This window comes from Scyliorhinus canicula, chromosome 3 (genome assembly GCF_902713615.1).
Source record: "Scyliorhinus canicula chromosome 3, sScyCan1.1, whole genome shotgun sequence".
Classification (NCBI taxonomy): Eukaryota; Metazoa; Chordata; class Chondrichthyes; order Carcharhiniformes; family Scyliorhinidae; genus Scyliorhinus; species Scyliorhinus canicula.
Genome location: NC_052148.1, coordinates 237,230,807 through 237,251,791, shown reverse-complemented (window position 1 = coordinate 237,251,791; position 20,985 = coordinate 237,230,807). Strand labels below are relative to the sequence as shown.

The window sequence follows — 20,985 nt, the reverse complement described above, 5'->3', positions numbered from 1 at the left end:
CCAGGAACAAAACAACATTTTCTTAAATAAATACAAATAGCAAAAGAAAATAGACAAATGTGGAGATGTAATCTAATTTTAAAGTACATGGAAAAATACCAGAAAAACCTTTGAGAACTGCTTGCAGAAACACAAAAAGCAAGTAGCAAATAAGGATTGTGTTTTATTTATGGTAGTGTAATAGGGCTGAATCTGTAGAGATAGCATATATATTTTTTCACAGTTTTTAAAAAATGCAAGTACACAATTTAAAAATAATGGGATTTACATTTGTAAATTTCAATCTGAAAAATAAAACTTGGAAGACAAATTTAGGATTTTAAAAAGCCTTTCTCCAAAAATCATCTACATAGTACATCAAGGGCGCACTCCTCCCGAACCGCGTCTTAAGTGTTCCAGAGTGATTCCCGCTGGCACTAGGAGCGACACTGACATTCCATGCAATGACACTTTTTGCAGAGTCAGCTTTCCCATGTCATTCCGGTTGAGCTCAATTGGCTGGATAGCTAGTTTGTGATGAGTATCAAGACCAACAGCACAGGTTCAATTCCTGTACCAGGTGAGGTTATTCATGTGGTGATCCTCGGGTTAATCACCACCAGTCAGCCCCCCCCCCCCCCCCCCCCCCCCCCCACTCAAAGGGGAAAGCAACCTATGGTCAACTGGGACTATGGCAACTTTACTTGTTCAGAACACTTATATTTTTAAATTACATCCTTTCCTGACATACTCCTAAGAATTCTTTTTTTTAAATATAAATTTAGAGTACCGAATTTCCCCCCCCCCCCCAATTAAGGGGCAATTTAGCATGGCCAATCCACCTATCCTGCACATCTTTGGGTTGTGAGGGTGAGACCCATACAGACACAGAGAGAATGTGCAAACTCCAAACTGACAGTGACCCGGGGATGGGATCAAAGCTGGGTCCTCGGCGTCATGAGGTAGCAGTGCGCCACTGTGCCACCCACCCCTAATAATTATTCAGAATATTTTCACTTGTTGTTTTAGCAGCTGTGGGAATAGGTTAGGTTGTTTATGTGAATTGTTTACAACTTTTGTATTATTGATAAATGGTTTGTACAGCTTAATCTGTATCTAAAGAAGATGTATCATTGTTCACAATGTAATGTAACCTCTGGGGGCCTAATGGAAATGCAATTTGTCTTATTTACATGTCACTATTTACAGAGATGATATGACACAAGGTGACCTCATCCGTAGCTAATGAAAATACTTAATTTAGACAATTTCCTAATAAGGGAATTGGGGAAAGTCAGAATTAAGGATAAAAGTTAAGGATAAGGATAAAATCCAGAGTATTCATTGGCACAGTTCAACTGTTGCTTCTGTGATGTAATTCTTCTGTGACATAGTTCAACGTCACTTCAGAAAAGAAAGGAAATAGTCTTTGCTTGTGCTGTCAGCAATCAAGAAATCTAGGTCTCGAGGGAGAAGAAACTTCCATGCTGTCTTTGCTGCTTTTTGTTAAGTATATATAATATCTTGCTTAATAAATTCTACAAATTGATGTTGTCAAGTTTTGCTGGGAGCATGAATGATTTGTATCATTGTTTAATATCACTCATATGGAATAAAATAACACAATGTTTGTGAATAAGGTTTAGTTGCTGCATTTATTACCTTTTGCAAACCAGGGAATCTATAATCAAGGTGGGATATTTATGCAGAACTGAATTTTTGCATTAATTGTCAAAGGCACATTTCAAGTAATGGTTCAAAACAAATTTCACAGTTACATAAACAGTCCAACAAACAAAATCCAGTACGAAATGAACACATTACAAATCAATTCCCTTCATTTAAATTACAATTACATTAAGATCATTGTATGAATACTTCAGTTAGCAATCTAAGTGATTGTATAAATATAGAGTACTCGTTTTATTAACAAAAATTATGCCCCATGTTGTTTTACATGTTCTTTCTCTTCCATACATTTTGGAATGAGTCAATGAACTGTCGTCAAAGCAGACCTGCACTTACATTACGTAATCAAACCGAATGAGAGTCTGAAAGCAAGCTCTACTGCAATCTCCGTCACAGAATCATGGAAACACACATAAAACTCCTGAGGATGAGGATCTATAAAAAGTCTTCTGCAATGGAATGAACAAAAACATTTTATTCAAAAATATGGCTGAGTCCTTCTGAAACATTTTATATAGTCAAAAGTTTATTCCTGTAAAGTTTATGCAGTTCAATATATCTTCACTCTTTGAAGGCACATATTCCTAAAAATTAACTGGTATCTTCATTTGCTTACAAACTATGATAAATATAAACTCTTGAAGAAACAAATTGCATCCTGTAAATGTACAGCAGTGTACCGTTATATTGGACATGGAGCTTAAAACATCTGTAGTGGTATGGTTAATTCACTAATGTAAATAAGGGAAGATTGTAATTAATCTCAAGTCTTCCTCTACTGACTGTAATACAATGAGTAAATCAGGTTGACATTTGTTAGCAGCTTTCTATTACAAGGACCACAGCAAAGAAAGACATTTGGATGAATTTTGTAATATTTTGCTACATTATTTCTGACCTTATGAAGCCAATAATATAGCTACATATGAACAGTAATTCATTTTGTATATATCTTAAGGCAAACAAAGTTTTAAACTTTATTGGATTTCTTCCGGCCTTGGCTGCTACCCTCAGCAGGTTTTTCCCAGCAGGAAGTCACTACCTCTTAGGTCTCAGATTCAGATGACAGATCTTACCTGACATTCATAATTCCAACAAGGTAGCTAAACAGAAATCAAGAGTAAAAACGCAAGTCCATCTCCAATCAAGGAGTGCTGAGGCAAAATGAACTAAACTATCACCATCCCAGCTGAATTCAGTTAACTCAGCACAGATCTGGGAATTAGATCTGGATTGGATCTGCATGATTATTTTAGACTGACTGGATACATTTGCTGAGTCAATATGTGAAGAATTCATGTTTTGAACTCAAGTATTATCCACAATACTTCCATGGTTTCCTTTAAACCACTGGCAGAACATTACTTATAAGTTAGCAGTCGAAAAAAATCCAGAGAATTGACAAATGCAAAGTCATATAACAATCTATTTAAAATAGATGACTATGTTCACAATTCTTATATTGAATTATAATCTAAACTAGGCTGCTGTGTGGAAGTGCTGAGTGAAGGCCAAACATTCCCCAATGGAAGATTTTAAAAAAAATAATTTATGGGATGTGCTGGTTAGGCCAGCATTTATTGCCCACACCTTGTTGCCTTTCAGAAGGTGGTGGTGAGTTGCCTTCTTGAACTGCTGCAGTCCTTGAGGTGTAGGTACACCCACTGTGCTGTTAGGGAGGGAGTTCTGGGATTTTGCCCCAGCGACAGTGATGGAATGGTGATATATTTCCAAGTCAGGGTGTTGAATAAAAATTAGAGTGTTGGTGAATTGCTTTTGTGAAATTCTTAATGACTGATATTGGAACAGATCTGTGAACAGTTCTTAAATGTCCTTTCAGTGAAGAAAAGGTGAACGGAGACTATAGGGAGGTAAATGTAGGGGCGATAAATTAAAACACATTATAAAAGGGGGGGGGGAGAAATAAACACCTCAAGCTAAATAGTAAAGAAAAATACTACAAATACTGAAAATATGAAATAAAAACAAAGTGCAGGAAATACTCAGCAGGTCAAACAGGATCAGTGAAGAGAGCAAACAAAGTTAACATTTCAGGATGATGAACTTTCATCAGAACAATTCAAGCCCCTATTTTTCAGATGTAATTTAACTTGAACAATTTTCCAAAGGGCCTTTGATAAGATACCAAACAGTAAATGTATGACAAAGATTAGGGCTTGCAGGGGATAATTGGTGAAGGACTAGCAAATTGGCTACAAATTCGGGCGTAGAGATAAAGGTAGCTATTCAGATTGGAGAAAGGTAGAAAGTGGTATTCCGTAAGGTCAGTGCTGGGGTGTCTGTAATTCATAGGGTGGAATTTTACGGCCGCATTGCGCAGGTCCGTAAAATCCAGTGAACTGTTTGAAACTCAATTGACTCCGGCAGGAACAGAGATCCTACCAGCAGAGGTGCAGTAAAATTCCTCCATAATTTTCATTAATGATTTGGACTTGAGAGCAAGTTTCACAATATCAAAATCTGCAGATGATAGCAGAACTGGGAAGCGCAGCTAACAATGAGGAAAAATACAAGGACATTAGAGGGCATGCATAATGAACAGTTACGCAAAAGATACATTTTAACATAGAAATGTGTGGTGATGTTTTTAATTGTTCCAACACAAGTGTCCAACACCCTTCCTGCATCCATCACCTATGTGCAGAATCTTGACTAGAGACTCCCAAATTAACAGTCGTATCCTCGACTGTCTCACCATCTGCGAGGGCAGAAAAAGGCTCAAGCAGCAAAATGGTCTCAGTCATCACATGCAGGCTTTAAAAAAAATATAAATCTTGAGTACCCAATTCTTTTTTTCCAATTAAGGGGCAATTTAGCATGGCCAATCCAGCTACCCTATACATCTTTGGGTTGTGGGGGTGAAACCCACGCAGACACGGGGAGAATGTGCAAGCTCCACACCGACAGTGACCCGGGACCGGTTCGAACCCAGGTCCTTGGTGCATGAGGCAGCAGTGCTAACCACTGCGCCACCGTGCCACCCCACACACAGGCGTTTATTATCGTTTCTTGAAAAGTCTTGTGGTGATGGGGGATTGCCGACCGGGAGAGAGACATGAACCTGGGAGTCCCAAGTCAAGTGACAAATGCATGAGGGTCATTGGATACCTATGTTGGAACAGAGGTGCCATTGGACAGCAGCATCGATGACTGAACAGTATTCTTTACAATACCCTCTACTCATCCTAAATGGGGAAGGGGCTAAAAAGGGTCCTAAAATAGGATGTTCCACTTTCACTTGGCTGGGGAAACTAAACCTTACGGGATGACCATCATTGTAGTCAAAGAAAGAAAACTCTAAATTTTGCAACTTAGAATGTTAGAATACTCATGCATAATCTCAAGATTGACCATCAGGAACGAAGAATTGCAATGGTATCACGTGAGCATTCAGGATTCCAAATTGATATTGCTGCCCTCAGTGAGACCTGCCTTCCTGGGGCGGGGCAGCTGAAGGAACAAGTAGGGGACACTGTTTCTTAAGGGCGACAATGCCATCTGTCAATGCTGGAACAAATATTTCAACTGTGAATCCATAGTGGCAGCTGATACTCTCCGGTCTATTGCCTAGTACCCTGTGGTAAAATCTACAGGTGAACGTCCATCAAGGGGAGAGCTGCAAGAATCAATCAAACAGATGAAACAAAAACAAAGCCTGCGGTCCCGACGGTATTCAGGTGAAGTCTTCAAATTTACATCAAGACTCCATCCAGTCATTCTACAGATTTTGCAGCTGAATCATGTGGTCGAAAGTATTGAAACGCCTGGACGCACATTCTCCTGAATCATCTACGGCTGAGGATATCCTCACAAAAGGCAGTGTGATTTTAGTTCTTCCAGAGGAATCTCTGACATGGGCCATTCGCACCAATGGGATTTCACAGCAACACCTCTGGTGTTCTCTCCCCCGGGGGGGGGGGGGGGGGGGGGGGGGGAGGGCGGTCTGCGCATGCGCGGGACCATGGCGGTGGTTCCGCGCATGCTCGAGATCACACCGGCCCTTCGCCACATGCGTGAACTCGCGCAGTCCCTTTGGCGCCGGCTGGAGCAGCGCCAACCCGTCCAGCGTCCACCTAGCCCCCGAAAGTGCAGAGAATTCCGCACTTTCGGGGGCTGTTGACGTTGGGGTGGATGGCGCCGGTTCTCCCGCCGGCGTAGGGACTTAGTCCCCCAGAAGGGAGAATCCCACTGTATGTGTTTAACAACAAAAGATCTCCACAAGTCAACAATAGTCCTAGTATTCAGAGCAGTTGTCATCACCACGCCCCTATACTGTAGTGAGACCTGGATTATGTATTAGCGGCACAGAGTGCAAGAGAAATTACATCAACAATGCCTCTGCCACACCCTTTGGATTCAATGGGAGGACCATGGAACAATGATTAGGCAAAATGGCAGAACACTGGAAAGAAAAGAAAGCAAATCCCGCACTCTATATTCCACTACCACATGGGATGTCCTGCTCCATGTGCTTAAAGATCTTCAGGTCATGAATTGCCTCTTCAGTCAGATGAAGACCCATGGCAGAAACGCAATATTTTGAGTTTGCAGGACAGACGCCTTTATCAACAATTATTTCATTTCTCCAATCAAAGTACATCATATACACACTTGAAAATTTAAAAAATAGCATATAGAAGAGCAAAGGGATCTAGGACACGAGTGAATAATTATTAAAAGTAAACTCGCAGGTCAGAAAAATAATTAGAAATACTAGCAGAATTCTGATTTATTGAAAGGCATAAAATTCAAAAGTAGTCAAAGTTATGCTAAATTTGGTCAGATAGCACTAAAGTGCAATTCCAGTTTCCATACTATTAAAATGACACAGGAGAACTGCAGAAGGAACAAAAAACATACAAGAACCACAGAAGAACGGTGATTCCAGTTAAATCGAATGACTGAAAAGATTGTTTTTAAAAAAGGCATACAGGTGACCTGATGGAGGACTTTAAAATTATGAATTGGTTGGGCAGTGTAAATGTAGAGAGAATGATTCCACTTGTGAAATATGTCAAAATTAGGAGCCATAAATACCAAGAAAGAAACAAGGACTGATTTCTTTACCCAAGAGGTGTTAGAATGTAGAACTCACTGATACATGAAATGGATTGAGGCAAATAGCCTAGATATTTCCAAAAAACAAACTTGACTAATGGGAGAAAAGAGAATAGAACGATTTGCTGAAACGCTGAGATGAGCAGATGGAATGGGGGTGGGAGAACACTTGTGCGAAGCATAAACACAAGGGGCCAGTTGGACTGAAAAGCCTGTCTCTGTGTTTTACATCGTGAAGAAAATTTCAGGGATCTTTTAAAGTTTAGTAACCATGGATGTTTCTATTATAACTAAGTGATTAGCAATTCAGCAACAAAAAACAAACTAAAAAATTAGAACTCCAAACAGGATAGTCATTGATCAAGGTAACGCTAACTCACCCAACAACCCAATAGCACATGATAGGTGGTGGTTTCTTTTGATCAGTCCAGTTTTCAGGGCTACACTGGAATAAGACACCATGTTCCTTCACTGGGCCAAGTCCTGATGTACTTTTCCTGAGATTCATTTGACTTGAATTGTAGATACTATCTGGGTATTTGCTTTCCTATTAAAATATATTTATAAAAATCATAGTGGTTATCCATCAGATTTTACTCTGCAAATTACAATGCACATCTTCAAATACTAAAATATTTTAAAAAACAAATTTAGCTTCTTCACATGCCTGGTTCTAAGACTGAAATGATGACAATGGACTTATCAAAGGGTAGCACAGATGTTATAGCTTAGTCCACAGATGATGAGAAGTAATCTTTATGGATATTTCACAACTTATGAAGAGAAATCACTTATACCAGGTGAACTTCATAGAATTTACAGTGCAGAAGGAGGCCATTTGGCCCATCGAGTCTGCACCAGCCCTTGGAAAGAGCACCCCACTTAAGCCCACGCTTCCACCCTATGCCTGTAACCCAGTAACCCCACCTAACATTTTTGGACACTAAGGGCAATTTAGCATGGCCAATCCACCTAACCTGCACATCTTTGGACTGTGGGAGGAAACCGGAGCACCCAGAGGAAACCCACGTGCACACAGGGAGAACGTGCAGACTATGCACAGTGACCCAAGCCAGGAATCGAACCTGGGACCCTGAAGCTGTGAAGCAACTGTGATAACCACTGTGCGACCATGCTGCCCTACTTAACTGAATACATGACAGATCATATGATAGATAATTTCCTGTACTATAGCAGTAACTCGTATGTACCAGAGTAAATAAAGGAAGATCACTAAAGCTGGTAACACTTTGTGATTAAATGGACAAATTAAAGGAAGATTTTAGCAGAATTATACTTGGAATGAGTGGATTGTCTTAGAAGGACAGGCTAAGCTTGTATCCGCTGAAGTTTAGAAGAGTAAGAGCCAGTTTGATTGACACATATAAGGTCCTGAGGGGTCTCGACAGGGTGGATGTGGAGATGACGTTTCCTCTTGTCGGAGAATCTAGAACTAGGGGTCACGGTTTGAAAATAAGGAGTTGCCCATGTAAAACAGAGATGAGAGTCATGAGTCTTTGGATCTCTCTTCCTCAAAAGGTAGTGGAAGCAGAGTCTTTGGATATTAAGGCAGAGGTGGGGGTCTTAGGTTACCAGGATCAGACATGATGCAGATTTCAGCTTACTATCAGATCAGCCATGACCTTGTTAAATTGCACAGCAGGCTCAAGGGGCTGAACATCCTACTCCTGCTCAGTGTCCGTACGTTCATAAATCATTTCAATGATTAAGATTGCCAAATGTTGTTGTGGACAGTGTTGTATCCTGGACCAGCATCCATTACAACAGAACTGAATTGAATTATCATTTTGGAAATTCACAACCAAGAAAATGAGGATACATCCATCCTATCTATTTGGGCTGGATTCAAACTCAAACTAAATGAAATGACTGGTTGCTAGACCACTCCACTGTATCACTCAGTTGTTTGAATCACTAGGTAAGTTTACCCATGTCCATGCAGTATGTATGCTACAAATACCAATACAAACTCAATTACTATATAATTTAAGCAGTCTCACCCGTTTGTCCAAGGTCTGTTGAAAGACCGACCGTATTGATAAGCAACAACGATGGAAGTTTTTGATTAGCTGTGAGTGAACTGGACCATTGAGCTGTGTAACATCTGTATGTGTGGGTGCTAGGAATATTCCTTGTACTGTTTCTAAAGAAATGTAATAAAATAGAGTGTTTTCTGAGCCTGAAGTCAACCTGAAAAACAGGAGATAGTAGATCTTCAACAAGTTTGATACAAATCTTTTGGGTACTTAGTCTAAATAAGCAATATTAAATTTTCATTTGAAAAAGTGCTTAACATAAAAAATCATTGACAAGGATGCCATTTATATTGTTGTGTCCTCAAATATTCATCACTACCCCTCCACTGTCAGTCTTAACTCATGATAATCCTTGCTAACTCTACCCTTAAGCACTTACTTTGCATCACCTCCACATGTTCATTAAAAGCATTATTCATTGCGCTCTCAAGTCTCACATTGAATTTGTATCTCCAAGATCCTCTTCACTTAGCTTCCAAGCCAGGTTATTTTAATTTTCGGAGACCCAGACCTAAGGACACCCATTGAACCGTGCCATTATGCAAGGCTTCACAGCTTTCAAGGCTTTACTCAACAGTGTCACCATAGGAAACCTCACAGACTTCTAAACCCCATACTTGCTCATCAGCATGCTAATTCCTAACTCTGTCTTCAGGTTTGAGTGTCCATTACATATGGTGACCAATGTTAATGGAATTAACAGTTTTCTTAGCTCTGCTTTTGATCCACTGATCGTCACCAAATCATCAATGGTCTCAGACCTTCACTGTTGCTTCCTGGTATGATTTTCAGAATTTTCTCACATTTAAAGGTTAAATACTTGTGCACTTAGAGCATGACTGCCCTGTTAATTGCTGCCAAAGGTGGCTTGACCATCTCAGGATGCACTGCACTCGTTCTTTCCAGCAGATCCTTCAACTACATCAGGATCATGCTGCAGGGCAAGGACAAACTCAGGCTCACAAATAAAGCCATATCTCCAACTCCTTCCTTGCCTCAAACTGTGAAGACCTATGGAAGTTTTGATTTCTACACATGTGTCATCCTTTCTTTCTGTGTCTGCAATTTGCTCCAACTTCAACCCCCTCCCTAAGTACTCTCAGGCAGTATTAGATAATGTGAAATCCTGTTATCCTATTTGTCCTGGAAAGAGCTTCCAACCTGGTTTATGCCAGGATCAACTTTAAGCTCCATAATTTTGAGGAAACACTGCTCATCTTGATTTGACTTCCATCCATGACCTTATTGCAGATCATGGTTTCAACAAAAACTTGGTCCATAGATGACAACAATTTGCCCTTACTGAAGCTTCGTGTATGGCTATACTTTCCACTGCCATTTCCAACTAAACTGCTGAAATGGGCGACACGTCTTCACCAAATTATGCCAAGTGGTCCCCTTCCAAATTTTCTCTTTCAAGCACCTGGTCTTATTCCACATCATCATTTCTTTATAATTCTTATTTTCTCCTGTGCCCCTCCACCCCTCCTGATATGCCCACATCCCACCAGCTTCACCCCAAATTTTTCACTTCATTATCCTTTCGCTGTTCCTTCTTCAGCCTCTGCAACAGGTGATTACTCATCTTCATTGATTTAATTCCCATTTCAAATCTTCTGGTCTTCTTGTTTTGATCTCATCATCCTGCCCTTCATTAATCTCTCTTTCCAAACTCTCCTACCTAATTTGAGGCCACAATCAGAACAGCTTTGATCTTCTTAAATGGTGAAGCAGGCTCAAAGGGCCTCATGGTCTCCTGCTGCTCCTAGTTCATTAATTTATATTCATGATTGTCTCCTCAATTTTGACACCTCTTGTGGCTGCTTTACACCCATTATCCTGATTATAGATTAAGCCATCTATGATGACATCCTAGTCTCCCTCCCCCATTTCCCTCCAATTTTTCCCCATGAAAATCTTTTTTCAAACTTTGAACCTTTCACCCTCCATTTGGCACAATACTTGAACTGTAAATTTACATAACAGCTCCCTCAACTACACCCTTGACACTGAGTTCCCCGTAAAACCCTTTCTCTCGCACTCTGGTTCCCCAGTGTAGCCCTCACTTCCTCAAGTTCAAGAGATTTCAACTATGTCGGACACACCAGTTCCACAAGCCATTATCAGTTCTGGTTGCACCAAATCAAGAGCTAGTTGGCATTACTCCCTCTGTCAAAACCGCTCACTAATTGTCTTTGGATTGTGCCAAAATGAACTGGCCAAATAAAGCAACTGGTCTTTTCCTGACCTCCATTTCCATGTTTTCCAATTTACCGGAGAAGATCTGCTGCTGAAAATCTTATCCATGACTTTGCCATCCTCAAAGACCAATATTCAAATGTTCCCAGGCCAGTCCCTGACCCACCAACCTCTGTAAACTTCAGCATATCAAAAACATCTGTTGCCTATACCCTACCCACATCAAGTTGCATTGACCCTTATCCTGTGCCCACTTTAGACCATCAGACATAGGAGCAGAATTAGGCCATTTGGCCCATCGAGCCTGCTCTGCCATTCAATCATAGCTGATATTTTTATCATCCCCATTCTCCTGCTCCCCATTTTCCCCATAACCCTATATCTCCTTAATAATCAAGAACCTATCTATAAGCCTTTCCAACAATCTTTTATTGGCCTGCGCATGTACAGTTTTACTGATAAAGCACAATTTGTCTAAGCTGTTGATTGCATTCTTCCACGCAGTTACCTCAAAAATCTTTCTATCTGCTGCAAAACCTTTCCTTTTGATTACAATTTGACCATTTTCCCCAGGTCTTCGATGACTGCTTCGTATCCATTTCTTCCCTTCAAAGTATCATGGGATAGTTTCCTCTTTAACATCCAAGACCGCAAGAAACTTCAGAGAGTCGTGAATACCGCCCAGTCCACCACACAAACCTGCCTCCCATCCATTGACTCCATCTACATCTCCCGCTGCCTGGGGAAAGCGGGCAGCATAATCAAAGACTCCCACCTGGCTTACTCACTCTTCCAACTTCTTCCATAGGGCGGGAGATACAAAAGTCTGAGAACACGCATGAACAGATTCAAAAACAGCTTCTTCCCCGCTGTTACTAGACTCCTAAACGACGCTCTTATGGACTGACCTGATTGATACTATACTCCAGTATGCTTCACCCGATGCTGGTGTCTATGTATTTACATTGTGTACCTTGTGTTGCCCTATTATGCATTTTCTTTATATTTTCTTTTCATGTACTAAATGATCTGTTTGAGTTGCTCGCAGAGAAATACTTTCCACAGTACCTTGGTACACGTGACAATAAACAAATCCAATCCAATTTATATACTATGTTTTATGTACAGTTTTTTTTAAAGCAGCTTGACAAGTGCAAGCTCATGTGTTACATTTAAAACCTGGAATTTAGTACCTTTAACTCTTGCATAGCACATACACTATTTTAAATTCACAAGAGTATCTACTAGAAGTACATATCAAGAATATAATTTGTACATCTCACATCACAAAGGGTCTTTTTCCAGATATAAACAAACAATGAACAGTGAGAAGAGAAACTGAGACCAAGTCTGGAAATTAAACGGAAATGACACAGTACATTTTTATTTATGAAAGCATAAAAGAAAGTGCATTAAAAATATTTAATAAACAGCTTTAAACTTACTTTGTAAGTTACTTTGTAACTTACTTTATACTCAACATTTCCTCAGTCTCTGTCTCAGAAAGGCTTTTTTTCATGCTTCCCAGGTAAAACGGATTAGGAAAGTTTTGTTTCTTCTTGCTCTGAAATTGCATTTTGTTTTTAACAAATTCATTACATGTAAATCTACCGAAAGATAAACAGTAAACAACTTTAACAGCTACCTTTATATGCAAAGTGTAATCAGCTAAAAAAATACGAGCATTGCTTTACCTTAGAAATATCCGAGTACTGAATATTCTAGCCCACACGGAATTTCTACTGCTAAGCGTGGCGATGCTCCAGAGTTGGAACCATTGCTGCTGTTACAAAATATATCACATGTAACAGGCATCTCATTGTGGTGGTATGGATATGAGCACTGCCATTGGCTCTGGCTGGTCACGTGCCTCTCGTCCGATTGGTTGGGACTAGTCATGTGACTGCTCTCCAATTGGTCGAGAGGCAAGTAGGCCCCACCTCCAAGGTGGGGTATAAGTACCCAGAGTTCCCGGCAGTCAGCCATTCTCTGTAGTCGACCACCGGGCTAACAACTAGCTGATTAAAGCCACAGTTCGGATCCTAAATGTGTCTTGAGTCGAACTGATGGTACATCAATTTAATCAGCTAGAATTCTGAAATGGAGCTTCGCATCAAGCCTGACTGCCTCCGCACCAGCCCGCATGCTGCAAATGCGTCTTCAATTTTTAAACACCGGCAGGCGTGTTTTAATAGCTACCTGACGACTGCAGCCGGCAAGCCCACCAAGGAGAAGAAACTCCACATTCTCCATTCATGCGTGGGCACATCGGTCTACGCAATGATTGAGGACGAAGGCGATTTTGATGTGGCCATGGAGATTCTCAAAGGATACTTTCTCCGGCCGGTCAATGAAGTATACGCACGGCATCTCCTGACGACCAGACAACGGTTCCCTGGTGAGTCCCTTGACGAGTTTTACCAGGCCCTCACAGCTCTAGGGAGAACGTGCGCATGTCTCCAAGTTTCGGCAACAGAGCACATGGAACTTATAATCAGAGACGCTTCGTTGCTGGCATGCAGTCTCCTTCTATCCGCCAACGATTGCTAGAGAACAACACCCTCAGCCTAGCTGAGGCACGGACTCTTGCAACCTCCCTGGAGGTTGCTGACCTGAACGCCCACGCATACGCCCCCGGCCGTGCAGCAACCCCCTGGACTTCATGGCACGCGCCACCCCATCCTCCGCGGACCCCGACCCCCCCCCCCAAGCCTGCGCCGTGGGTCGCTCCGACAAACTAGCGGGGCCCCGTTGCTATTTCTGTGGCCTCTCAAAGCACCCCCGCCCGCGATGCCCGGCCTGCTCCGCTCTGTGTAAGAGCTGCGGGAAGAAGGGCCTACGCGGTGGTCTGCCAGACCAAGTCGGTCGCTGCGGTTCCGCACAGCGACTGCGGATCCCCCCCCCCCCCCCCCCGGCCCCCCCAGGGCCCCACGCCAACCTCTCCGGCCCGCCTGCCGGCTCCCGCAACGGCCCCACGGTCCTCCCGACCCGCGCCCCCAGCTGCCCCGACCGGCCCGCAGATGCCGCTGACACTGCCCCCAGCCGCCACGAGGCTCCCACGGCGCCGCCATCTTGGACCCCGGACGCCATGTGCGGGCCATGGGCGCCGCCATCTTGGGGCCCCGGCTCCAAGTGCGGGTCCTGGGCGCCGCCACCTTGGGACCCCGACTCCACGTGCGGGTCCTGGGCGCCGCCATTTTGGGCCAACTCGGAAGGCCTTGCAATCGACTACTCTGCCACTAAAGAGGATCTGGAACTCTCACCACGACTGGCTTCCATCAAGCTCAACCAGTCACGACCACGCTCGCTCGCCAAGACTACAACAACGGTTCAGCTCAACGGACTGCTGGACTCCGGGAACACGGAAAGTTTTGTCCACCCCGAAACGGTAAGACGCTGCGCGCTCCCCATCCACCCAGTTAAACATAAAATTGAATTGGCCTCAGGTTCGCATTCCGTCCAAATCACCGGGTGCTGCGTAGCGGACCTCACAGTCCAGGGGAGGGTTTTCAAAAATTTCAAACTACTCATTCTCCCCAGTCTATGTGCTCCGGCACTCTTGGGCCTGGACTTCCAGTGCAACCTGCAGAGCTTGACCTTTCAATTCGGCGGCCCTATTCCTCCTCTTACTGTTTGCAGCCTCACGTCCCTCAAAGTGGACCCCCCTTCCTTGTTTGCTAATCTCACCCCAGATTGTAAACCTGTCGCCACTCGGAGCAGACGATACAGTGCCCAGGACCGGACCTTCATCGGGTCCGAGGTCCAGAGGCTCCTTAAGGAAGGAGTTATTGAGGCCAGCAACAGTCCCTGGCGAGCCCAAGTGCTGGTAGTTCGGACTGGGGAGAAAAACCGGATGGTCATCGATTACAGTCAGACCATCAACAGGTTTACGCAGCTGGACGCGTATCCTCTCCCCCGTATTTCCGACCTGGTTAACAGGATCGCGAAGTACAAAGTCTTCTCCACGGTGGACCTTAAGTCCGCCTACCACCAGCTCCCCATTTGCGCGAGTGACCAAAAGTACACCGCGTTTGAGGCAGATGTGCGCCTCTACCACTTCCTCAGGGTTCCATTCGGTGTCACAAATGGAGTCTCAGTCTTCCAACGGGAGATGGACCGAATGGTCGACAAGCACGGTTTACAGGCCACCTTCCTGTATCTCGATAACTTCACCATCTGCGGCCACGACCAGCAGGACCACGACATCAACCTCCAAGATTTCCTCCGAACCGCAAAACTCCTTAATTTAACTTACAATAAGGATAAGTGCATGTTTAGCACCGACCGTCTAGCCATCCTTGGCTACGTAGTGCATAACGGAGTGATAGGCCCCGATCCCGAACGCATGCGCCCCCTGATGGAACTTCCCCTCCCCAACTCCCTCAAATGCTGCCTGGGCTTCTTCTCATACTACGCCCAGTGGGTCCCCAACTACATCGACAAAGCCCGCCCCCTCATCCAGTCCACCTCCTTTCCCCTGTCGATAGAGGCCCGCCAGGCCTTTAGCCGCATCAAAGCGGACATCGCAAAGGCCACGATGCATGCTATCGACGAGTCCCTCCCATTCCAGGTCGAGAGCGACGCGTCTGACGTAGCTCTGGCGGCCACCCTGAACCAAGCGGGCAGACCCGTGGCCTTCTTTTCACGAACCCTCCACGTTTCTGAAATCCGCCATTCCTCGGTGGAAAAGGAGGCACAGGCCATAGTCGAAGCTGTGCGATATTGGAGGCACTATCTGGCCGGCAGGCGGTTTACCCTCCTCACAGACCAATGGTCAGTAGCTTTCATGTTCGACAATGCACAGAGGGGCAAGATCAAGAACGACAAGATCTTGCGGTGGCGGATCGAGTTGTCCACGTACAACTACGATATCTTGTATCGTCCTGGGAAGCTCAACGAGCCTTCCGATGCCCTATCCCGCGCTACCTGCGCCAGCGCGCAGATTGACCGCCTCCGCTCCCTCCACACGGACCTCGGCCATCCAGGGGTCACCCGTTTCTACCATTCTATTAAGACCCGCAACCTGCCCTACTCCGTCGGGGAAGTCAGGACCGTCAATAGGGACTGCCACGTCTGCAATCGCACTTCTACCGCCCGAACGAGCGCATCTGATCAAGGCATCCCGCCCCTTTGAACGTCTCAGTAGAGACTTCAAGGGTCCCCTCCCCTCCAACAACCGTAACACTTATTTCTTGAGTGTTATTGATGAATACTCTCGATTCCCTTTCACCATTCCCTGTCCCGACATGACCACAACAACCGTCATAAAGGCCCTCCTATCCATCTTCTCCCTGTTCGGTTACCCCGCGTACATCCACAGCGACCGGGGGTCCTCTTTTATGAGTGACGAACTGCGTCAGTTCCTGCTCAGCAGGGGCACAGCCTCTAGCAGGACGACCAGTTATAACCCCCGGGGTAACGATCAGGTTGAGCGGGAGAATGGCACCATTTGGAAGACCATCCTGCTGGCCCTACGGTCCAGAGATCTCCCTATTCCCCGTTGGCAAGACGTCATTCCCGACGCCCTGCATTCAATCCGGTCTCTCCTCTGTACCACCACTAATCAAACACCTCATGAACGTCTTCTTATTTTCCCCAGGAAGTCGTCCTCAGGATCCCCTCTCCCGACCTGGCTGGCTGGCCACCCCCGGGCCCATCTTGCTCCGGAAGCATGTGCGGGTGCACAAGTCCGACCCGTTGGTTGAGCGAGTCCAGTTACTCCACGCCAACCTGCAATATGCATACGTGGAGTATCCCGACGGTCGGCAGGATACGGTCTCGCTCCGGGACCTGGCACCCGCCGGCGTGCCCCCCACGACCCAGCGCACATGCCCCCTCTTCCCTGATTACAGTGTCTCCACCACCGGCCCGGGGTACGGAGACACATCTACGACCAATGCTCCCGGAGGCAAGGACGACCATCGGACCAACGTCACCGGCTCCACTGTGACGGTCCTCCAGAACACCACGGGCACCCGACAGGCTGATCGTCTCCATCTAATGCGGCCATGGGACTTTTTTTTGGACATTTTTGTGTTATTCTGTTGTTATTAGTAGTAGTAGTATTGTTTTTCCACGAGCCAGTGGGCAGCTCACCCCTATCAATTTTCACTGTGGTGGTATGGATATGAGCACTGCCATTGGTGCAGAGCACTGGCTTCCCATTGGCTCTGGCTGGTCATGTGTGTCTCGTCCGATTGGTTGGGACTAGTCATATGACTGCTCTCCAACTGGTCGAGAGGCAAGTAGGCCCTGCCTCCGAGGCAGGGTATAAGTACCCAGAGTTCCCGGCGGTCGGCCATTCTCTGTAGTTGACCACCGGGCTAACAACTAGCTGATTAAAGCCACAGTTCAGATCCTAAATGTGTCTCGAGTCGAATTGATGGTACATCACTCATCAAATTAGAATTTTTTCCATCTCCTTTTCCATTTGTCTTGCACTTCCCATGTGCTTTTCTTTATAACTTTTTATAAAATTGTTAGGATACTGAACCAGACCCCAACTGTTGTTAGAATACCAGACGATTAGCATTGAGTAGGTGGTTAAATAGGCAGGCCTTGGAGGGACGGATGTCGGTGGTTGCTTTTTGATTACTGTTCTTTGTACTCTATTGTTTTTGTACTGTGGTTGTTTGTTATGCCAAAAATACCTCATTAAAAATTGTTTGTTTAAAAAAAAGAATACCAGACGAGAACTTGAATAATTTCTCAGTTTGTAAAATTGAGGAAAGGACACTTCACCCCATGAGTGATGACTCTAATAGGTATCTTTATGTTAAAACAAACTTTAATTTGAACAAGAATTAACATTATCAGTTAAACAAATCTTAAATAAAAGGAAAAATGTGAGTGTACTATCTACATCTGTCGCTAATTCTAATTAAGCAACCCAATGCAGTTCAATTGCCACTTAAAAATAAAGTTAACAAAGCAGGTTACTTACTTAGCGCACCTTTGAAAAGATTTCTTTTCATGAGCAGATCCAGTATACTTCTGCTCAACCTAATAGCATTTGGCAAAACTGCTGTCTGCAAAACTACAGACAGACCTGGCCTCGGCCAATAATTAGATCCTCTGTATCCCACTAAGTTCCATGGCCTGCTTTGCTCGGACTAAACACCACTCCCCCATAAATTATCTACACTCCAGGGAATCTCCAGCAATCAAAACACTATCGCATTAACCCTTTATCTGTAACCAAGTGGTTCGAATCAATGATTACCTCACCTTTTGCAACTCTTTAATTACAGCTTTATAGTAAACCCACTGTCTTTATGCATTTTTAAAAATAAATTTAGAGTGCATAGGCAACAATGCTAACTACTGTGCCACCGTGCTGCCCGTCTTTGTGCATTTTAAACCAGGTTTTTTAAATAACATTGCCACCACAAATATGAAATATAATGTTTTTATATTCATCACAAAATCCAGGTTAGATCATGAAGAAATAATTTAAAAATTTTTTTAGAGTGTACCCAAATATTTTTTTTCCAATTAAGGGGCAATTTAGTATGGCCAATTCATTTACCCTGAACATGTTTGGGTTGTGGGGGTGAGGTCCACACAAACACGGGGAGAATGTGTAAACTCCACACGGAGTGTGACCAGGGGCCGGGATTAAACCCGGGTCCTCACTGCTAACCACTGCGCCACCGTGTCGCCCTTGATGAAAGAATTTACTGGCTGGGAGGCAGTACCTGACCCTAGTCAAGGTGCAGAATGGATAAATCACTTGGGAACCGCTACAATGTGGGCCAGACAAAGAGAAATTGGAAACCAAGTTTGAAATGACGGAGTTACAAACAGGCAGAAAGATAAATGCTATGGCTAACCTTGAGTTTAAGGCCAGTGATAGGAAGTAGCAGATATGATGGCACGGAAAATAAACAAACTTTAAAAAAAAATTACGCTCGCTGCCATTGCAACAGGATGTTCCTTTCCCCAACCCTGACTCCGGAACTGGAGGTGTTTATACTCAAAAGTATCACTGAGCAGACATACACAAAGTTAACCATGTTGATATTGAGGTGTTCTGGACTATATTCCTTGTATTGGCAGAACTATATGTTAGGAATCTAGATGTACACCTCCTTTAACAGCTTTAGGTTATGTTTGTAATGCACCACAGACAAACGCAAAGAAAAGAATTGCCTGAAAATCTATCAAGACTTATGTACTTGAGTCGCCAAACTCAACACAATTCTGTATCCTGTCCTGCAAAAGGAAGTATAATTGCCAGGATCGTTAGAGTAATGGAACTCACTACAGTGGAGGGGGGGGGGGGGGAAGACACATGGATTCCAGCCAAACATCCTATTATTTTTTTAAGCAAGATGAAAGAAAACAACAGTTGCTTATTTCTCAGAATCAATTCATTGCTCTGGGTCAGGCAAGGAGTGGATGGACTGGACAGCTTCTCTTGGGATTGGTGGTATTTTTTGCTTATAACATTGCACCTCTGCCTTTTTGATGCCCCCCCAATCACATTGGAATTTCACAAAGGAAAAAAGAAAGTGGTGGGTACCCACTGGAACCAGGTTCTACCCAGAATTCCTCTCCATTTACTCAGATGACAGTGGCTTTCCATTGTCAGAGACCATGAATTTCTAGTTTTGATTATAATAATTGAGAAGTTGGAGAACACTGAAACAAGTAAATTCCACACCTAAATTCCATGATTATATACTTCATCAGATTTTTTCCCCTTACCTTAAATATACTTCCACTGCCCTCAGTCCCACAAGAACCTTGGGATTCCCTTTGAGGTTGCTTCTTGGTTGTATCTAATGTGAAATGCGGACTAAAGTTCATACTGAAGGAACCAGCATCTCCATGTCTTTCACCACCACTTTCAGAGGCACTGTTGCTCCTTGGAGGACTAGATTTCTGCATCCTTAGGCTGGATTCTCCAAATAGTGTCCTGCGACTTGTTGATGATTGAGCTGATTTAGTTGTACCTTGCAACTTGTTGATGATAGGAGAGCTGCTGATACTTTCAAATTTGTCACGAGAAGAAGGAAGGAACCAATCAGCACATGACAGGCTTGCAGTGGAGGAGCTATCCAGCCTATCTTGTATACTGGCTTCTAGTCCCTCAAGCTGAAGTAAAGTTGATTTAACTTGATCAACATAAACACTGTCCGGCCCTGGATTTCCATGTATTTTGGAAGCACAGCCTCCTGCTTCCAGCAGCACACACATCATCAAGTGCCTCTAAAGAGATTAAAATCTTAATTAATTTTTGCATTTCAAAAACTATCCAATCTTATGAAATATTAATAAAAAGGTCCAAATTCCATTGATCAAAAGAAGACTTCAGGAGCTTTGGGCAAAGAGCAGAGGAGTAACACTAACTGGATACCTATCAAAGAACTGCTGCAGACACAATGGACCGTATGGCCTCCTTCTGTGCTGTATAATTCTACAATTCTTGAATTTACTTTAACTTTTTAAACTTAGAATGGATACATACAGTAGTCATCAAAAGCAACCAATGGTTGTGGTATTCTGGCTAGTACAAAGTCAACTCTAAAAATACCAGCAGTAAATTATTCCACTAAATACTCGCATGACTGTTAGTCGACAAATCCTTCCAGCATATGCCAAGGGCAGGCAGTAAAAGTGGGGGAGATTCCTAGTTAGCCATGTGATGGGAAAAAAATTGACACCTCTACCATCATTATCCATAGCTTCAGGTTACAACATGCACATAAAAGCATATGGTGCCACAGCAACTCTGACTGTCGATCAGATTGGTGCGAAGAGCACAGAGTTTGATCCCCATTCTGGTTATAGCGGATTCCAGACCGGTCTCCTTCCCCTACCCATAGTGAAGGTTGTGGCACTATCGGTCGGACCTGCCTTTGGCCAGAGAACTCAAGGGGAGAACTGAATAAACTCAGGAAGGTCTATAGCCCAATAATATATTTTTGTTTACTTTTGTTTACTTGCTTGAATTGGAACTATCTTAAATTACATGGAA

General features: G+C 43.8%; 1 protein-coding gene across 3 annotated transcripts in view; it reads right to left on the bottom strand.

Annotated features, from left to right (window-relative positions):
• Window positions 1-1,615: 1,615 nt before the first annotated feature.
• The window catches only part of intu (inturned planar cell polarity protein), a 119,691-nt gene continuing 100,321 nt past the window's right edge, over window positions 1,616-20,985 (bottom strand). For all 3 annotated transcript variants that reach the window (XM_038792406.1, XM_038792403.1, XM_038792404.1), the window contains 5 exons: window positions 19,713-20,216; window positions 12,473-12,567; window positions 8,769-8,958; window positions 7,128-7,294; window positions 1,616-2,117 (listed from right to left, as the gene is read on the bottom strand). In XM_038792406.1, coding sequence (XP_038648334.1) covers window positions 2,006-2,117; window positions 7,128-7,294; window positions 8,769-8,958; window positions 12,473-12,567; window positions 19,713-20,216 — 1,068 coding nt within the window. In that variant the 3' untranslated portion in view covers window positions 1,616-2,005. The remainder of the gene's footprint in view (window positions 2,118-7,127; window positions 7,295-8,768; window positions 8,959-12,472; window positions 12,568-19,712; window positions 20,217-20,985) is intronic.